This window comes from Podarcis bocagei (genome assembly GCF_964188305.1).
Source record: "Podarcis bocagei genome assembly, chromosome: 15".
Lineage (NCBI taxonomy): Eukaryota > Metazoa > Chordata > Lepidosauria > Squamata > Lacertidae > Podarcis > Podarcis bocagei.
Genome location: NC_138141.1, coordinates 23,109,749 through 23,126,917, shown reverse-complemented (window position 1 = coordinate 23,126,917; position 17,169 = coordinate 23,109,749). Strand labels below are relative to the sequence as shown.

Genomic DNA, 17,169 nt, shown 5'->3' with positions numbered 1-17,169 from the left:
GAAGGAGAGTAACTTGCAAGGGATATGGTAGCCCCTGAAACAGGTAAACCAAGACAAAATTTTCTTATGGCAAATAAGGCTTACACCACATAGGGGTGAGGGAGGGGACAGCTCTTATAATATGTTCCTAAAAATCAGTGTTCACACCACAGCATTGGCTTCCACACTAAAGTAATTTTATGTGTATACAGAGGCATTTTTACCTCCATGTTATATTGTAAAGATGTAAAAGTTGCAATCTCAATATTTTGTTAACTTACCCTTTGCTGCTGTTACAACAAGGCAACAATAAAACATTTTCCTTTTATGCCAGAACCCTACACGACTTTCTGTATCTCATCCAACCACTCTCATGTCTACTCATGACTGTGACATTTAATTGTAGCGTGTATGACTTCAGCAACAAATTCGGCTTCATTGACAAAACTCTGGATACTTTAATGCCTCAATTCTACATGGACTGAAAAACATCTCAAGTCTATAAAAGCCACCCTGGGGTAATGGTTACTCAACCAGCCAATAGAAACAGAAATAAAACATGTGGTACAAAATGCGATAAGATCATTACCCACAAGAGCCACTTCCGCTTTTAAAACCACAAAAAACCACAGCAGAAGGCAAACCACAGCTTTTTTTTTTCCAGAAGCTTACAGTGCGTCCCCAGTTTGAAATGTGCAGCTATCTGTGATAAGATCCAAGGAGATTCCTTTGTCCTCTATCCCAGAATTCATGCTTATTTCCAGGAAGTAGGCAGATCAATTCCCTTTACACTTCATTTTATGGATCTATTATTGTTCATTTTATGCGACAAATCAAATTGACTCAAAATGTTATATAGCACTTTTCAATATGAAGATAACTCCATCTCTCTTCCACCCACTGTCCTGTAATACAAACTTGAGGTTTACTATTCTGTTCCTATTCAGCTGTTCTGTAGTGATTAATGACATTACCCAGACAGAAAAGCCATAAAAATTCTGCAGCTGAAGCCATTCTGCAGGTATAGGAAAGTATACAAATTTAATCAATAATAATAATAATCCTTATTTCTGACTATTTACAAGTTCTGTAGCCTTCTGTATCTTATTCATCACTTCTTGTATGCAGTTGGATTGTTAATGGCTAATTATCACCCTTTCCAAGTTTCTGGTTCATCAGTATCCTACCTTGCAAAAACAGAGTGTAAATGAGTTGATAAATATTTAAACAGCAGCAAATAAATACTTGGAATAAGTTTAGGATACCCATCCTCAGTCTTCCTCTCCCTCTCATATACAAAGAGTCTTGAATAGGATAAAATGTGCATAATAGCTATAATAAATGGAGTGGCAATTTATAGAATCAGTAGCATCAAGTGGTAAAGTACCACTTCAGTTGCAGTGGGAGCGCTTGTATAATGTATACTCATGTACAGAAAATGAATATGTACCAGTGAAAAAGATATGTCAAATCCTTCTCTCTGGCATTATTTTTTCTACATGCAGGGAGCATAAATTGGTCCCTAGCACCACAACCAGAGTATAAAGAAATCTGTATGCTCCCAAGACCTACTGCTTGTTTTAATTGTGACAGCCAAACATGAATGAATTTGCAATCCTGCAATTTCTTTCAATTCTTATATATAGTCTCTCCAAACTTGTATCCCCCCTCCTTTGCCTGCATCTGGTGCCAAAAATCAAATGACCCTTCTTCATGCCTCCAGATTCCAATAACACTTCCTCCAGGCACCTTCGAATACTGGCTCATTTGAAATTCCACAAAAAACATGCCTAAACTGCTCACAGATTACCATCAGCTTTAATTTTTCAACATTGGAAGCTATCCAAACACTATGCCATGTGACATGATAAACCAAGACTATGAATAGAGAGGGTCTGAGATCAGTTTCCTACACAAACAGGAACTATTTGGCCAGACCAGGACACATCGCTACAATAAAAACTGCTTGAATAAGTCAAATTTATTTGCATCACACATTTAGTTCAGGAGTGCAACAAACTGTTCCAAGTGTGCTGCCCTTGTAAAGCCACACCTCATTCATGTGAGTACAGGCAGAAAGATAGGCAGTTCTCCCTTTGGCAGTTTATACATGCCATTTCTTTATCCACACTGAGAGGCCCTTCTGGTTAATTCACACCTTGCACTTCATGCTACATCCCCCAATGAGATCATTAACAGAGAAGCCATAATTTCACTGAGCTGTTTAAACAAGTTTAGAAGCTTAAAGTGCATCTCCCGAGTCAGTAAGTATATCCTGTTGCAATCCTAAAGAGGACAATATGTGTTTCTAACAGAGACAGAAATACTTTGGCCATCAGTAGCTGAAGGGCACCTGACAACCATGATGATGATTTACGCAGATTAAATACACAGAAACAAGGTATGAACTTGAATGAACTGCACAGATTGGGAATTTGAAATGTTTACACAACTATTCCATCCATTGGGAAGCATTTCTATGCTTATTTACTGCTTTGAGTTAACTGTAGAAGTTCTTGTTGCTCTACAGAACACAAAGCTACAGATTGGGGGAGTGGAAAGTCCAATCAACCATTGGGATAGGAAATATGCAAGTGTTTGCCAAGAAATGGTAGCTGCTCACCTTTCTAATTTCTAAACATATGCAATACATGTTTCTGCTGGCCAGAAATCAGGATTGTAAAGTGGCCCATTTTTTCTCCAGAACCTCTGAGATCAGGTAGGCTACAAATTAATTAAAACACACACACACATCTCTAGAACTGAGTTCAAGAACAATATATAAATGAAGTGTCTCTGAAAATGGCACCAAGTAAAGGGTAGATGCATGTGGCTCAAGAGTTAAAATGTTTTGGAACAAATTTCATTTATTTACATGGTGCCAGAAACTTACTAGATGTTCCCTAAGGAAGCAAAATAAAATAAGCATGTCTTAAGATCAGACAGACTGCCATTTCCCATCTTCATTTGTTATACCTTTGGATTCATAACATACACTAAGGAAATGCTGAATTTTAAACAGGGTGCCGTCATATAAATTTCATTTCTTCTTTTATAACATTAAGTAATATTTTAAAGGTTTTGTTGTGGGGCTTTGTTTTTAACTTTGCATTTCCACCTTCCTTAACCAGAGCTCATTATTCCAAAACAAGTGACAAATGCATAATTGCTTGTCTGTTTACACACACACAATTCCTCACAAAGCAAAAGGGAATGTTTCCTTTGTGTGGTGCCCTGCAGATGCTGTAGATTCCAACTTCCATCAGTCTTAGTCTATGGCTATGCAGTTAATGGCCAAGAATAATGGAAGCTGGAGTCCACAATACTGTATCTGGAAGGCACAAACTGGCTGCCCCAGTGCACTGCTTTAAAGGTTAAAACCAGCACCTTAGTTGCATTAGAAAATGGTATCCCATTGAGTTCTTCTAGTACAGTGGTACCTCAGGTTACATACACTTCAGGTTACATACGCTTCAGGTTGTACTGTTAAAATATGGTGCATATACCGAAAAAGCATCAATATTTTTTAGTGCAGCATTCACATATATATACCCATGCAGTACCAGCTATAGGTTTTGATTATACAAAAAGTGTGTCTCACAGTTTAAACAAAGGAATCACCACTGCCCGTCTAGTTGGTTTCAACATCAGATCCACAGCAAATTTTGATGATCAAATATAGAAAGGAGTTGAAGTTTGACTAAGTTTGACTGTCTATGCAAGGTTGGTGTATAAATCAATATGAATCAATAGTCACACTTGAGAGAATCCTGCATGGAACACCACAGGCTTTAACTGAATTCTGATGAAATGAAGCATCTCTCATGTACAAGTGGTAGAAATATTTGTCCCTCCAGTGTATTGGCCGTCATTGTGAAGTTCTCATTTATCCCCATTCCGACTGTTATCCAATTTGAAATATAAGGTACTCCTAATTGGCTTCTTTCAGACTTTGGCAGGATTTAAATATGATGTACTGGATGGAATGAAAATAACCTGGTATCCATTACCGCCTTGAACCTTTCAGCATTACTAATTTATGTCATAGTAAGTTCAGTGCAACCAAAGGATTACATGCATTTGGCCAGCAGTATCCCGCCTCCACCCAAGCAATTACCTTGGCACCCATAGCTTTCTTCAAAACCAGAAAAGCAAGCTCCAATTTTTGCTAGAGATAGAATAAAAGCCTGAAGAAACTGTCTAGTTCTAACCAACAACAATGATCAAAATTTCCAACTTGAAGGGGGAAAATAATAACTAAAGGAAAGCTCATTCTAAGTATATGGCCATACCAGCTAGTGCAGTTTGTATCATTTGTATCATTTCATGGGTGGAACAACTGGTTGCTTCACTTCCAGCTGAGGGAAAGGGAGTATCTCATTAATGAAATACCGTATTTTTCGCACCATAGGGCGCACCGGACCATAGGGCGCACCCAGTTTTTAGGGGGGGAAATCAAGAAAAAAATCTTTCCCCCCCCCCCAGGCCCAGAGAGCAGCGGAGGGGTTGCTCGCAGCTATGGAGCAAGCCAAGTTTTGGCTTCCCCTTTAGCCCCATGCAGCCTCTCCTTGCCGGGAGACGCTGCGCAGGGCTAAAGAAGCCATAGCCCCGTGCAGCCTCTCCTTGCGGAGGGGTTGCGCGCAGCTATGGAAGAAGGCAAGGCAGCGAGCGGGATGGATCCCGCTCGCTGTTTTGCCTTCCCCTTTAGCCCCGCGCAGCATCTCCTTGCCGGGAGACGCTGCGCAGGGCTTTCCTGGCTATGGAAGAAGGCAAGGCAGCGAGCGGAGTGGATCCCGCTCGCTGTTTTGCCTTCCCCTTTAGCCCCGCGCAGCGTCTCCTTGCCGGGAGACGCTGCGCAGGGCTTTCCTGGCTAGGGAAGAAGGCAAGGCAGCGAGCGGGGTGGATCCCGCTCGCTGTTTTGCCTTCCCCTTTAGCCCCGCGCAGCATCTCCTTGCCGGGAGACGCTGCGCAGGGCTTTCCTGGCTATGGAAGAAGGCAAGGCAGCGAGCGGAGTGGATCCCGCTCGCTGTTTTGCCTTCCCCTTTAGCCCCGCGCAGCGTCTCCTTGCCGGGAGACGCTGCGCAGGGCTTTCCTGGCTAGGGAAGAAGGCAAGGCAGCGAGCGGGGTGGATCCCGCTCGCTGTTTTGCCTTCCCCTTTAGCCCCGCGCAGCGTCTCCTTGCCGGGAGACGCTGCGCAGGGCTTTCCTGGCTAGGGAAGAAGGCAAGGCAGCGAGCGGGGTGGATCCCGCTCGCTGTTTTGCCTTCCCCTTTAGCCCCGCGCAGCGTCTCCTTGCCGGGAGACGCTGCGCAGGGCTTTCCTGGCTAGGGAAGAAGGCAAGACAGCGAGCGGGGTGGATCCCGCTCGCTGTTTTGCCTTCCCCTTTAGCCCCGCGCAGCGTCTCCTTGCCGGGAGACGCTGCGCAGGGCTTTCCTGGCTAGGGAAGAAGGCAAGGCAGCGAGCGGGGTGGATCCCGCTCGCTGTTTTGCCTTCCCCTTTAGCCCCGCGCAGCGTCTCCTTGCCGGGAGACGCTGCGCAGGGCTTTCCTGGCTTCTCTGGGAGGTGGGGGGATTCCCCCACCTCCCGCAAAACCAGCAGAAGCCGCGCGCACTTTAAAAGGGCTGCACGGCTTCTCCTGGCTTTCCTGGGAGGTGGGAGAAGGGACTGATGCGGCCAGTCAGTCCCTTCTCCCTCCTGTGGAAAAGCCCGCAAGAGCGCACGGAGCTTGTGTGCGGCTCTTGGGGGCTTTTCCCACCTGCCTCCCCCCCCTGCATTCGCTCCATAGGACGCACACACATTTTCCCTTGCTTTTTAGGAGGGAAAAAGTGCGTCCTATGGTGCGAAAAATACGGTACTCACATTCTGTACTGTTTGACACAAATGTTGGAACAGAACTGGCCAGACCCTCTGTCTGGGAAGCGTGAGAGGTTGCCTCTTGAAATGGCAGCCTTTAGACCTCTTTCTGACAATGGATCAAAACCCAGCTTGCCGTTTGACACAGTGGGCTGTGGTGCTTAAAAAAGCAGCATAAGAATGTTCTAGGTGGGAGGACAAAAAGGCATAGCTTGTCTCTTCTTCTCAGAGAAAATCAGTGCCACTAACATTCTGAATTATCACTGAACACTGAAACAGAATATCTTTCTTTATATTCTGATGTATATACATACCATCATTTAATGTGTTTCCAGATAACCTGGGAATAGATACTTTACAGTGATAGGCAACACAAGTTTTTTTTAAAAAAGTAAGGTAACACGATGACTGGAAATGTTTGACTAAAAAGACTGCTACAAATATAGTTTAAATGTCTGAGCACTACAAATTAGCAAAATGAGAAGTATGCACAACTTTTATATAACTACAACTTTTCAGTTAAGCAACTGCAACAAAGGATAAGAATTTCATAGAAAATGGTTGTGCTTAGCAGAACAATTCTTATTTTCCACCCATTTAGATGTCACTATTATTATGCAGGCATACGCTGAAATGTGAGGCAAATTAGAAAGAGTCAATTATAGCATCTAGTGATGAAGGAAAACAACAATTAAGAAATCTTGTTTAAGTAATTGTGTAAATTCTCCACAAACACTTATTTCACTCATGGTAGCAGGGATTTTAGATGCTATTATAAGAATTCACTTTAACAAAAACATGCTGGAAGAAAAGATATCAATTGCTAAATAATGAATGATTTTAGAATGTTGTTTATGTTGTACTTTTGTACTGTTTTATTGTTGTTAGCCGCCCTGAGCCCGGCTTCGGCTGGGGAGGGCGGGATATAAATAAAATTTATTATTATTATTATTATTATGGGACACGCTACCTTCTAAGGACGCACAAAAAATGCACACAATGTGTGAGGCAATGACTGGCAATGCTATATGAAAATTGTTGTTGTTTAGTCATTTAGTCGTGTCCGACTCTTCGTGATCCAATGGACCAGAGCACGCGAGGCACTCCTGTCTTCCACTGACTCCCGCAGCTTGGTCAAACTCATGTTCATAGCTTCAAACAGTATTTATTATTTATGAAAATAAATGCAGTTAATTAGATTGACAAAAAAGGGAAGCAGGCACATCCAGACGTTTCTTGGTTGTAGCAACACAATGCACTCGAGTCATCATGATCATCTTAAACGTTTTCAAATTGCTCAGCAATGAAGGAAAAACACACTTTATCCCACTCAGCCATGTATCGCCTGCCACAAATGGCAAAACAGAGGATGTTCAAAGCCAACGCTTGCCTGCTTTCAGACAGAGGAACCCAAAAATATTGTTTTCTATCTTTGTTATGTAACTGCAAAGACAATGGTTCCAGTTACAGATAGGTAGCTGTGTTGGTCTGCCATAGTCAAAATAAAAAAATTCCTTCCTGTAGCACCTTAAAGACCAACTAAGTTAGTTCTTGGTATAAGCTTTCGTGTGCATGCACACTTCTTCAGATAGGTATGTATGTTGACTGTTAACTCAGTGGAAACCAAGAATGGCCCCAGAAGTCATTAAGACTTCACATTTATTTGGTATGACTTAAAAAAAGGTGAAAAAATTAAAAAGGAGCAAGTTTTGTGCATGAGTAAGAAAAGATTACAGTGATATTCACTGAGGGTAATAGATGTGCTGATTTCACACTCTTGAGGAACAGGGTAAACAAAATTTGTTAAATATAACTCATGATACAGTCAGATTAAATTACAATGAAAGATTTAAACTACAGAATAGTCTTCTGTAACAGATAAGGAGAGATGTTAAGCTCCCTTTAAAGAAACATACTACAAAGATGAACAAAACAGAGGAATAATATAGTTCAGTATATGGACGGAAGATATATTGTGATAAAAAATAATGACTAAGCTCTAAACAGATACAGTATTTGAAAACTGAAAATGTGAAGCAGTCAGTTCCAAAACACATTCTAAACAGTTCAACCCCTACCCCCAAGTTTCTTTACTATATATAAAATAAAAGGGCAAAGAGAACAGATTTGTCATGAGTCTCCCTACTATTAGGTGGAGATAAATACACACACACACACACTTTTCAAACCCTGCCATATACTGCAGTTTTACGAAGGCCCTTGAGGAAGCTAAAATATATAAATATTAACACAAAGATTTAACAACAATAATTCAGTTAATCAAAACAGAACCTGTAAAGGTATACATTTTTTAAAAAGAGCCATAAAGCTATACATTAAAAAAACAACCTGTGGGTAGTTTAATTCCCAACTTGACTAAATTGCATTGGTTTCACCTTCCAATATATTGCTGAAATAAAAATGTCTTACTCTTAACTACTTTCCAGAAGATGATGACAAAACTAGTCCTAGAGCCAGAATTCTAAAAAAAGTGTTACTTCAATGAAAGTCCTGATTACCCGGCTTCACATACACACACCAAAAAAACCTGACCTAAGCAAAGTCTCTTTGGATGATCTTAGCATATAGGAAGCATGATCATTATAAGGCAAAAATCATCACCATAAATGAGATTAACAAGAAAAGCTGCAAGTAGAAGAATGGGCAGGTTCAGTTCTGGTCACAAGAGCATCAACACTGGTAATCAGATCTGAAGCCAATAGGAAATAAAAGTTACTGTTGACATACAGATCTAGACCTTGATCTGCAACCTATCCTGCGAGCATAACCTCTGTTTTTTAAAAAAGCAGAGAGAAAAGCTATATCCTGCTTAATCCAACGCAGACTGAAGAAATTAGCACTATGTAAGAAATAAATTTCAAAGGGAATGAGTCCTCCTAGTTCAGGCCAAAAGTCCATCTATTCCAGGATCCTTTTTCCACAGTGGCCAACCAGTTTCTTATAGGAAGTCCATAAACAAAACATGGGGGAATTAGCCCTCTCTTGCCAGTTCATCTCTAGAACTTCAAGAGTACCGGTAATTGGTAAGAAATCGGCCTATGAGTGAAGACTGATGTCCATGACAAACCAAGGCCAGGTTGAATACATTGCAAGTAAACAACACTGCAAAGCACCATGCTTGAAGGTGACTTTAAGGAATAACAGAACTGTTCATTTCTTTTTCTTAAATAATAATAAAAAAGCTGGGGGGAGAGAATCATTTATCTGTCTCCAACCAAAATAAAGCATAGGACAGTCACCAAGTCATTATTTATCTGGTGTTTTCTGAGCAGAGGAAACTACTGAGCAGACATATATTCATGCAGAATCATGTTCAGAGTCAAAGCTTAGGAAAGTGAATGTGGGATCGTGAAAACAATTACCTTATCACCATTAGAAAAGAAGTTGCTCAAGGACAGAGGTCAAGCAGGGTGGCACAAAAAGTCCAAGATTCCTGTCATACAGCACACCTAGGCTGAAGCCAGAAAGCTAGCTTTCATCACCATTAGCAAGTAGTTGCTAATACTGAAAGTTGAATGTGTACATTAAAAAGACAAGGAATATAAAAAGACAATGTGTCAATTTTTATAATGGTTATTTTAATACAGTGGTGCCCCGCAAGACGAATGCCTCGCAAGACGGAAAACTCGCTAGACAAAAGAGTTTTCCGTTTTGGAGGTGCTTCGCAAAATGAATTTCCTATGGGCTTGCTTCGCAAGACGACAATGTCTTGCGAGTTCCTGCTGGGTTTTTTTCCTTTCCCCCTCCCCTTTTTCTAAGCCGCTAAGCCACTTATCAGCTGATCCGATCAGCAGATAAGCCGCTAAAAGCCGCTAATAGCGCTAATCCGCTAATGGGCTTGCTTCGCAAGACGAAAAAACCGCTAGACGAAGAGAATCACAGAACGGATTCTTTTCATCTTGCGAGGCACCACTGTACAGTAGAACCTTGGGTTAAGTACTTAATTCGTTCCAGAGGTCCATTCTTAACCTGAAACTGTTCTCAACCTGAAGCACCACTTTAGCTAATGGGGCTTCCCACTGCCGCCGCACCGCCAGAGCACAATTTCTGTTCTCATCCTGAAGCAAAGTTCTTAACCCAAGGTACTATTTCTGGGTTAGCGGAGTCTGTAACCTGAAGCGTATGTAACCTGAAGTGTATGTAACCCGAGGTACCACTGTACAATGATAAAAAGAATACCTTGTTTCAGCAACCAACCATCTCCACTATAACTGCTCACCTGCAGCCTATTTTTCTGCTATTCAGATCAGTTACTAACTGACTAAAACTTGTTTGATAACATGAAATAAATGAATGGCCTAACAGAACTTCCAGTAAGCTACCGAAACAAAACACTTACACTCTTATTTTTTAAGCTCGAAAAAGATTTGTAGGAAGATAATTAGAGCTTGAAGCACATGCTCTGTACAAGAAAATCCAAAGCATTCTTCCCATTTTTCTGGAAGAAAATGCATTCAAAATCCAATTATGCATTTAAACTGAGTCTGCTGCTGCTTTTAAAGAAAAGGTTCAGCATTTTAGAAGCATAAATAAGCAGCATGTTTAGCAGTTCTGTAGCCAGCTCTGGAACCCAGAAAATTGTCTGAGATAATCAACAGAGCTGGATTATGTGCCTGTTGACTCCATGACTCATCTACAAAATAAACTCTTCAGGACTGCTGCAGCAGTCACAAGGCCAAACATTTGGACCAAACTTCATTTCTTGTAATGCCTATGTTATTGGGTGATGAAGTACAAACTAACACTATTCCTATCCAGAAGAGTAACAGATACTTGCCAAAGAAAAAGCCACTGTCAAGTTCATTCCCCGCATCCTTTTCTTTATGATTATGCATCCAAACTCCAAAATACGAAGTGATGGCTGTTTCCAAGGTTTTGTTTTTTAATTTAGTACTTAATGAGGAGGAAGCAGACTTTAATAATAAAAGCACAATATGAAACCTCTTATCTAAACCCAACATATTGCATGTTCCAGATAACCAGAACTTCCCTGCAGATGAAGAGGGCATATCCTAGGTTCCAGAACTGTCAGTATCATTAAGTACCAATTGCTGGGAGGAAATGGGGTGGGGTTGCAGTTTAATAGGATGTAAAGAGAAGCGAGGGAAAGTAACATGAGTCAGAGGGGAAGGAGGAGAGGAAGAGGGGAGAGCACAGGCTTTCATGTGCCAACTACAGATCTACTGTAAAGACAGACACTTCAGCATCCCATTTTGAAGAACAAAATATAAGTCCAAACACAATACAATGCTCCAAATAAATACCGTGGGTGCCAGGAACTATGAGATTGAAGAATGCCACCGTGCCAACTGGGAAATAGGTTAGGTTATTACGTAGTGTGCTCCAGCTCCACTCAGAACAACCTGCCCACTAAACATCTGCACCCCCAAGATGGAGCAATCTTCTATACAGCCCCTTCACTGAAGTTAGGAAATACTTTCAAGAAGTAACCCTATTACGACAGTATACCAGAACGCACATCTGGACCAAGTGACTAGCAGCCTTGAAAACCCTATTATCTGAATCCATTTAGAACCTAACCCAGATGATTTGATCATCATCAGATCAAAGCTGGGCTTGCCAACTCAAAAAGTAAATTCCAACCTCATTGACTCAAGGCTGTCAACCTTTGCACCTTTCCCACTGTTGCAATATTAAAACTTAAAATCCGACCAAACTCCAAGCAGTCAATGTAGAAGGTGCACAGAAACACTATTCATACTGACCTGTCCGTGATTGCAGACTGTGTGCCACTCATTGGAGCCCTTGGCAAGGAGACGACTTTTTAGCCAATCTGCATTGTACTAGTTATAATTTAAGTACATTACTGTCAATTTCCCATACACACACCAGCTTTGCTCCAGAGAAGTACTAGTGAAGTCAGTTAAAAACAACAGCAATGCAGTTCTTCACAATTGCCCAAAAGATCCATATCAGAGTACGCTCAGGAAAAGCCACAAAGCAACTTTTCTGCCCCAAATCCTCCAAGTAGTATGGGAGAAGGCCTTCAAAGTCATGATTCAATACTCTGAAAATCCTGCCGTTGCCTCAAGATGGTAACTGTCAGACACAGACACATCTGCTTCAAGTTATTCCCAAGCCTTGTGTCCAGGCATCACAGTTCCAGAACTCTTCTCAAGTCATTAGGCCACAGCAAACCAACAAGAAATCAAATAGCGTAGCAATCCCTGTCCAAAGAAAGGGGTGAGGGAACCTTGTGGGGGAGCAACTAACCTCTTCCCACCCTTACTACCCCATGGGAGGGCAGGAACGCCTCATCTAATACACTTTGGGTCAATTCCCCACTGCTGAAAGTTGCTTCTCTGGGCTCCACCACTTTGTAAACTGAAGAACCCTTTGATGACCTTCTATGGGACTGTGTGGGGTGGCACTTCTCTCCTGCACTTGATATTCTTTTTCCTTTCTGAGGGGGGTGGGGAAACCCCTTTTGCAGCACTAGCCCTTATGGCCCTGCTGACCTTTCTCTGTAGGATTGTCAAGGAAAGCTGGTAGGGGTGTCCCACTTTTGAGCTGTTTCCACCAAGGAGGGGTGGGGGGATGTTAGGAAGACAGGAAACCCCCTTAGCCCTTCTATGGAGAACTGAGCAGAACCTCCTCTTTCTCCCTTGGGTAAAGAGAAACTCTGCCTTTTCGGAGGGCAAAAAAACAGCAGAGTAAACCAGCCCCCCCCCTCTAAGAAGGGGTGGGGAAATGAGATCTACAAGCACCCCAGCCCCAAATTAGGCTCTGGGGCTGATTAAAGGGAGAGAGAAAATTAGTCTTGCATGAACTGAGGTCGCAGCTCGGAGCCTCCCCTCAGGGAAGGGTGCATAATATTCCCTACTTTGGTGGGGGTTGGGAGTATGAAAACACACACGAGCCAGGCCGGGGGGGGGTCCTCTCTCGACGCGCCCCCCGCCCTTTTCTTCTATCTCCGCCTCTCTCTCTCTCTCTTCTTCTAGGCCCCGAAGAGCATCATCTTCTTCCTGACAGGACTAAGTTCGTCGATGGGTCCGGGGTGGGGGTGGGGAGGTCGGACGCCCCGAAGTCGTCGTAGCAGCAGTTGCGGCGGCCGCGGGGTGGAGGTGTGTGAGGAGAGATGAGGCGACTTCTTTTCGCTCCTCCGCGTCGAGCCGGCTTGACTCCGGTTCGAGTCCGGTTTGGGGGCCCGCTTCGCCGCCGAGGCTTCGCCGGTGGAGGCAACCCACCCGAGCCTCTCCCGTCGACGGCTGGGACGAGGAGTGGAAGAAGAAGAAGAAGAAGATTAAAACAACAGCAGTTCCCGGAGAGGCTCCTTCCCGCCGCCGAGTCCGGAATGTGAGGGGGAGAAAGCGGAGCGGGAGGGGAAGAAATGTGGGCTCCTTTCCACAGGCCGCGTCTCCTCCTCCTCCTCTCGCCGCCGCCGTCTGAGGGCCCGACTCGGCTTCGCCGCTCCCGCCGGCGCTCGCCCGCTCGGGCTAGATTCTCCTCAGGCCGACGTTCCCCGCCGGCTTCGCTGGGGCAGGCCCAGGTTCGACTCCACTCGGCTCCGTTCGGCCTCTTCCGGCGGTTCCGGGACTATTTTGTTCCCCCTCCTCCTCTTCCCCCCTCCCCTCGCCACTTCTTTAATGCATTCTTCCCCCACCAACACACACACAGCGCTTCACTTCAGGGAGCCGCCTCGCTCTTCGTCTCCTCCTCCTTCTCCTTCTCTCGGCGCTCCATTCCTCGAATCCTTCCGCCGGGACGCGTCACACGTCGTTTTGGAATCTCCGTCGTCGCGGCTCTTCAACCCAACACAGCGCGCCGCCTCCGCAGTCCGCGGCGGGAGGGTGGGGGGTGAGGGAGGAGTGAGAGAGAAGGAAAGGAGTCCGTTCGAGGCCACACCTAGCAGGTCTTCCTTTGGCCCTCCTGCCGCTGCTGTCGGTGACTTATTCGGGCAGAGCAGCAGCAATATGTATCCATTTGAAGCACATGACTTTCCCCCCAAGTAATCCCGAGAACCATAGTTTCCCTTCTCAGAGCCCTAACAAAACTACAATTCCCAGGATTCGTAGGGAGAAGTCATGTGCTTTAAATGTGCAGTTGAAGATGCTTGAAATGGGTGGTGTGAACTGCCCAAAACGCAGTCTCGCGTATCAGTATTAAACAGCAGCCGATTTATTCCTCTCTTTCTGTGACCCACCTGCACTCCCAAGTTCTTTTGTTCTGCCTGATGCTAAGTTTGGAAGTTTGGCTGCTGTTCTGTCACTCCTTGACATCCAATGAAGCTGCATATTAGAAGATTGAGGGCAGACAAAGTACAGTGGTACCTCTGGTTAAGAACTTAATTCGTTCTGGAGGTCCATTCTTAACATGAAACTGTTCTTAAGCTGAGGTACCACTGTAGCTAATGGGGCCTGCCGCTGCGCCACCACCACACAATTTCTGTTCTCATCCTGAAGCAAAGTTCTTAACCCAAGGTATTATTTCTGGGTTAATGGAGTCTGTAACCTGAAGCGTCTGTAACCTGAAGCATCTGTAACCCGAGGTACCACTGTACTTCTTCACGCTGTGCATGGTTAAACTATGGAACTCATGCCCACAGGAGACATTGATGGTCACCAGCTTGGATGGCTTTCAGACAGGACTTATTCTCCAGGTATTTGCCTGTCAGTGGCTACTATCTGCCATGACTGGAGGCAATAATACTTCTGAATACCAGTTGCTGGAAACCACAGGAGGGGAGAGGGGTCTTGCACTCCAGTCCTGCTTGCAAGCTTGCCACTGGGAGAACAGGATTAGGTGAGCTTTGGGGCACCTTTGAAGCACATCTGAAGGACATTATTTCCCTCGAAGAATTCTGAGCACTGTAGTTTGCTTCTGGCAGAGTTAGAATTCCCAGCAACTCTTAGCAAACTACAGTGCCCAGAATTCTTTGAGCAGGGTGGGAAATAATGTCTTTCAGATGTGCTTCAAAGGTATAGTGTGTACACAGCTTTATTACAGTTTTCCTTACCATAATTTTAAATGTATAGTGTGCACACAGCCTTATTATGGCTTTATTACCATGACTAGAGTAGCACTGCGCTGTTACTTGCATGAAAATGTTGTTGCATGCATGCCAACCTCCAAGTGGCAGGGGACTGCATGGGCTGCAGTGTTTATGCAGGGTTCATTTCCCTTGGAATGAAGGCCAGTGGAGACTGAGATTTGCTTTTATTACACATGTATACAACTTGACAGTGTGATATATAAAAGCTATTTGCCATATGGCCTCTTCATCCTAGGTTACGGGTGCACTAACAGAATGTTTAGGCACCTTTTTCCCTTTTACAAGGTTACAAAGCTGAAGATGAATTGTGTATATTGTCAGCTCCAGTTAAAATCGTGCCATAGGATGGCAGCAAAAATAATGAAGATGATGCTGTGTGCCTGCTAGCCAGATGGTGGAGATGTCAGGCGCCATCCTGGTGCCCGGGCATCTTAACTTGGTTGCACGTAGCCAATAGCCAGGTGCATAATGTGCCTGGCACCTGGCTAATTTCGAACAGATAGAAGGGTTCGCAACGCTAACACCCCAACAGATATTTCTTCCCCATTAGGTTTCCAGAGAAGCTCCAAGCTCATAGCCTTGGATCCAGGACAGAGCAAGGCAAACTTCTGTGTCTCCAGCTTCCAGCACCAGCCCAAACTTAGTCACTGAAAACTAACTCCCCTGGCCTATTGTAGCCCCATTTTTGTGTGGAACAACTGTGAGCTCCACACAAGTGTCCCTATTTTCCAGGGACCACCCCAAATTTATAGAAGTCGTCCCAGTTTCTGATTTGACCCTAGAATGTCCCGCTTTTCCTTAGGATGTCCCTATTTTCATAAGAGAACTGTAGGAGGGTATGGAGTTATCTGACCCCTGAGCCATCTGAAGGCAGCCCTGTATAGGGAAGTTTTTAAAATGTTTTATTGTGTTTTTATACATGTTGGAAACCACCTATAGTGGCTGGGACAACCCAGTCAGATGGGCAGGGTATAAATAGTAAAATTGTTAATTATTATTATTATGGAATTGGACGTCGCTATTTTCATCAGAGAAATGTTAGAGGATATGCTACGATGAAAAGAAAAATATTCCTGGGCTAAGCACAGTGCTCAGGGTTATCCCATCCATGGACTAAAGCCAGTTCATAGAATCAGCTATAAAGCTGAAAATAAAACTTTTAAGTGTGTTGTAAAGTGCATGATACAAATGTGACACTAGATGGCGATGGTGAGCTATGGCAAATCCAATGTATTTTTCAAAACATATTTTTCACAGTTTTGTTTATATGTTTCTAGATTCTGTCATGGAACTGTAGAGTTGGAAAGGACCGTGGGGATCATCTAGTCCAACTCCCTGCAGTGCAGGAATCTTTCACCCACGACTATGAGATTAAGAGCCTCATACTCTACCAACTCAACTAGCCCCATTAGTATTAAGTGCATATTGTCCCTTTCCCACCGTGCTAAGCCACTTGTGGTACCCTTGATTCCAGCAGATAGCCATTTTTGCCATTCAGGTCACAGTCACACCATTGCACTATGGTTTGCAAAGCACCACGACACCATTTTCAACAGTCCTGGCTTCCTCCAAAGAATTCTGGGAGCTGTAGTTTGTTAAGAGTGTTGATAGTAGTTTTGTTGTTGTTGTTTAGTCGTTTAGTCGTGTCCGACTCTTCGTGACCCCATGGACCAGAACACGCCAGGCACCCCTGTCCTCCACTACCTCCCGCAGTTTGGTCAAACCCATGCTGGTAACCTCGAAAACACTATCCAACCATCTTGTCCTCTGTCGCCCCCTTCTCCTTGTGCCCTCCATCTTTCCCAGCATCAGTGTCTTCTCCAGGGAGTCTTTTCTTCTCATGAGGTGGCCAAAGTACTGGAGCCTCAGCTTCACGATCTGTCCTTCCAGTGAGCACTCAGGGCTGATTTCCTTAAGAATGGATGCGTTTGATCTTCTTGCAGTCCATGGGACTCTCAAGAGTCTTCTCCAGCACCATAATTCAAAAGCATCAATTCTTCGGCGATCAGCCTTCTTTATGGTCCAGCTCTCACTTCCATACATCACTACTGGGAAAACCATGGCTTTAACTATACGGACCTTTGTTGGCAAGGTGACATCTCTACTTCTCAAGATGCTGTCTAGGCCTGTCATTGCCCTTCTCCCAAGAAGCAGGCGTCTTTTAATTTCGTGGCTGCTGTCACCATCTGCAGTGATCATGGAGCCCAAGAAAGTAAAATCTCTCACTACCTCCATTTCTTCCCCTTCTATTTGCCAGGAGGTGATGGGACCAGTGGCCATGATCTTCGTTTTTTTGATGTTGAGC

General features: G+C 44.0%; 1 protein-coding gene across 3 annotated transcripts in view; it reads right to left on the bottom strand.

Annotated features, from left to right (window-relative positions):
* The window catches only part of ARHGEF12 (Rho guanine nucleotide exchange factor 12), a 94,134-nt gene extending 80,477 nt beyond the window's left edge, over positions 1 to 13,657 (bottom strand). For 2 of the 3 annotated variants that reach the window (XM_081172441.1, XM_081172443.1), the window contains exon 1: positions 11,578 to 13,654. In XM_081172441.1, coding sequence (XP_081028567.1) covers positions 11,578 to 11,609 — 32 coding nt within the window. In that variant the 5' untranslated portion in view covers positions 11,610 to 13,654. Of the gene's footprint in view, positions 1 to 11,577 lie in introns of all 3 variants that reach the window. The other variant, XM_081172442.1, reaches the window with a different exon arrangement.
* Positions 13,658 to 17,169: the final 3,512 nt, after the last annotated feature.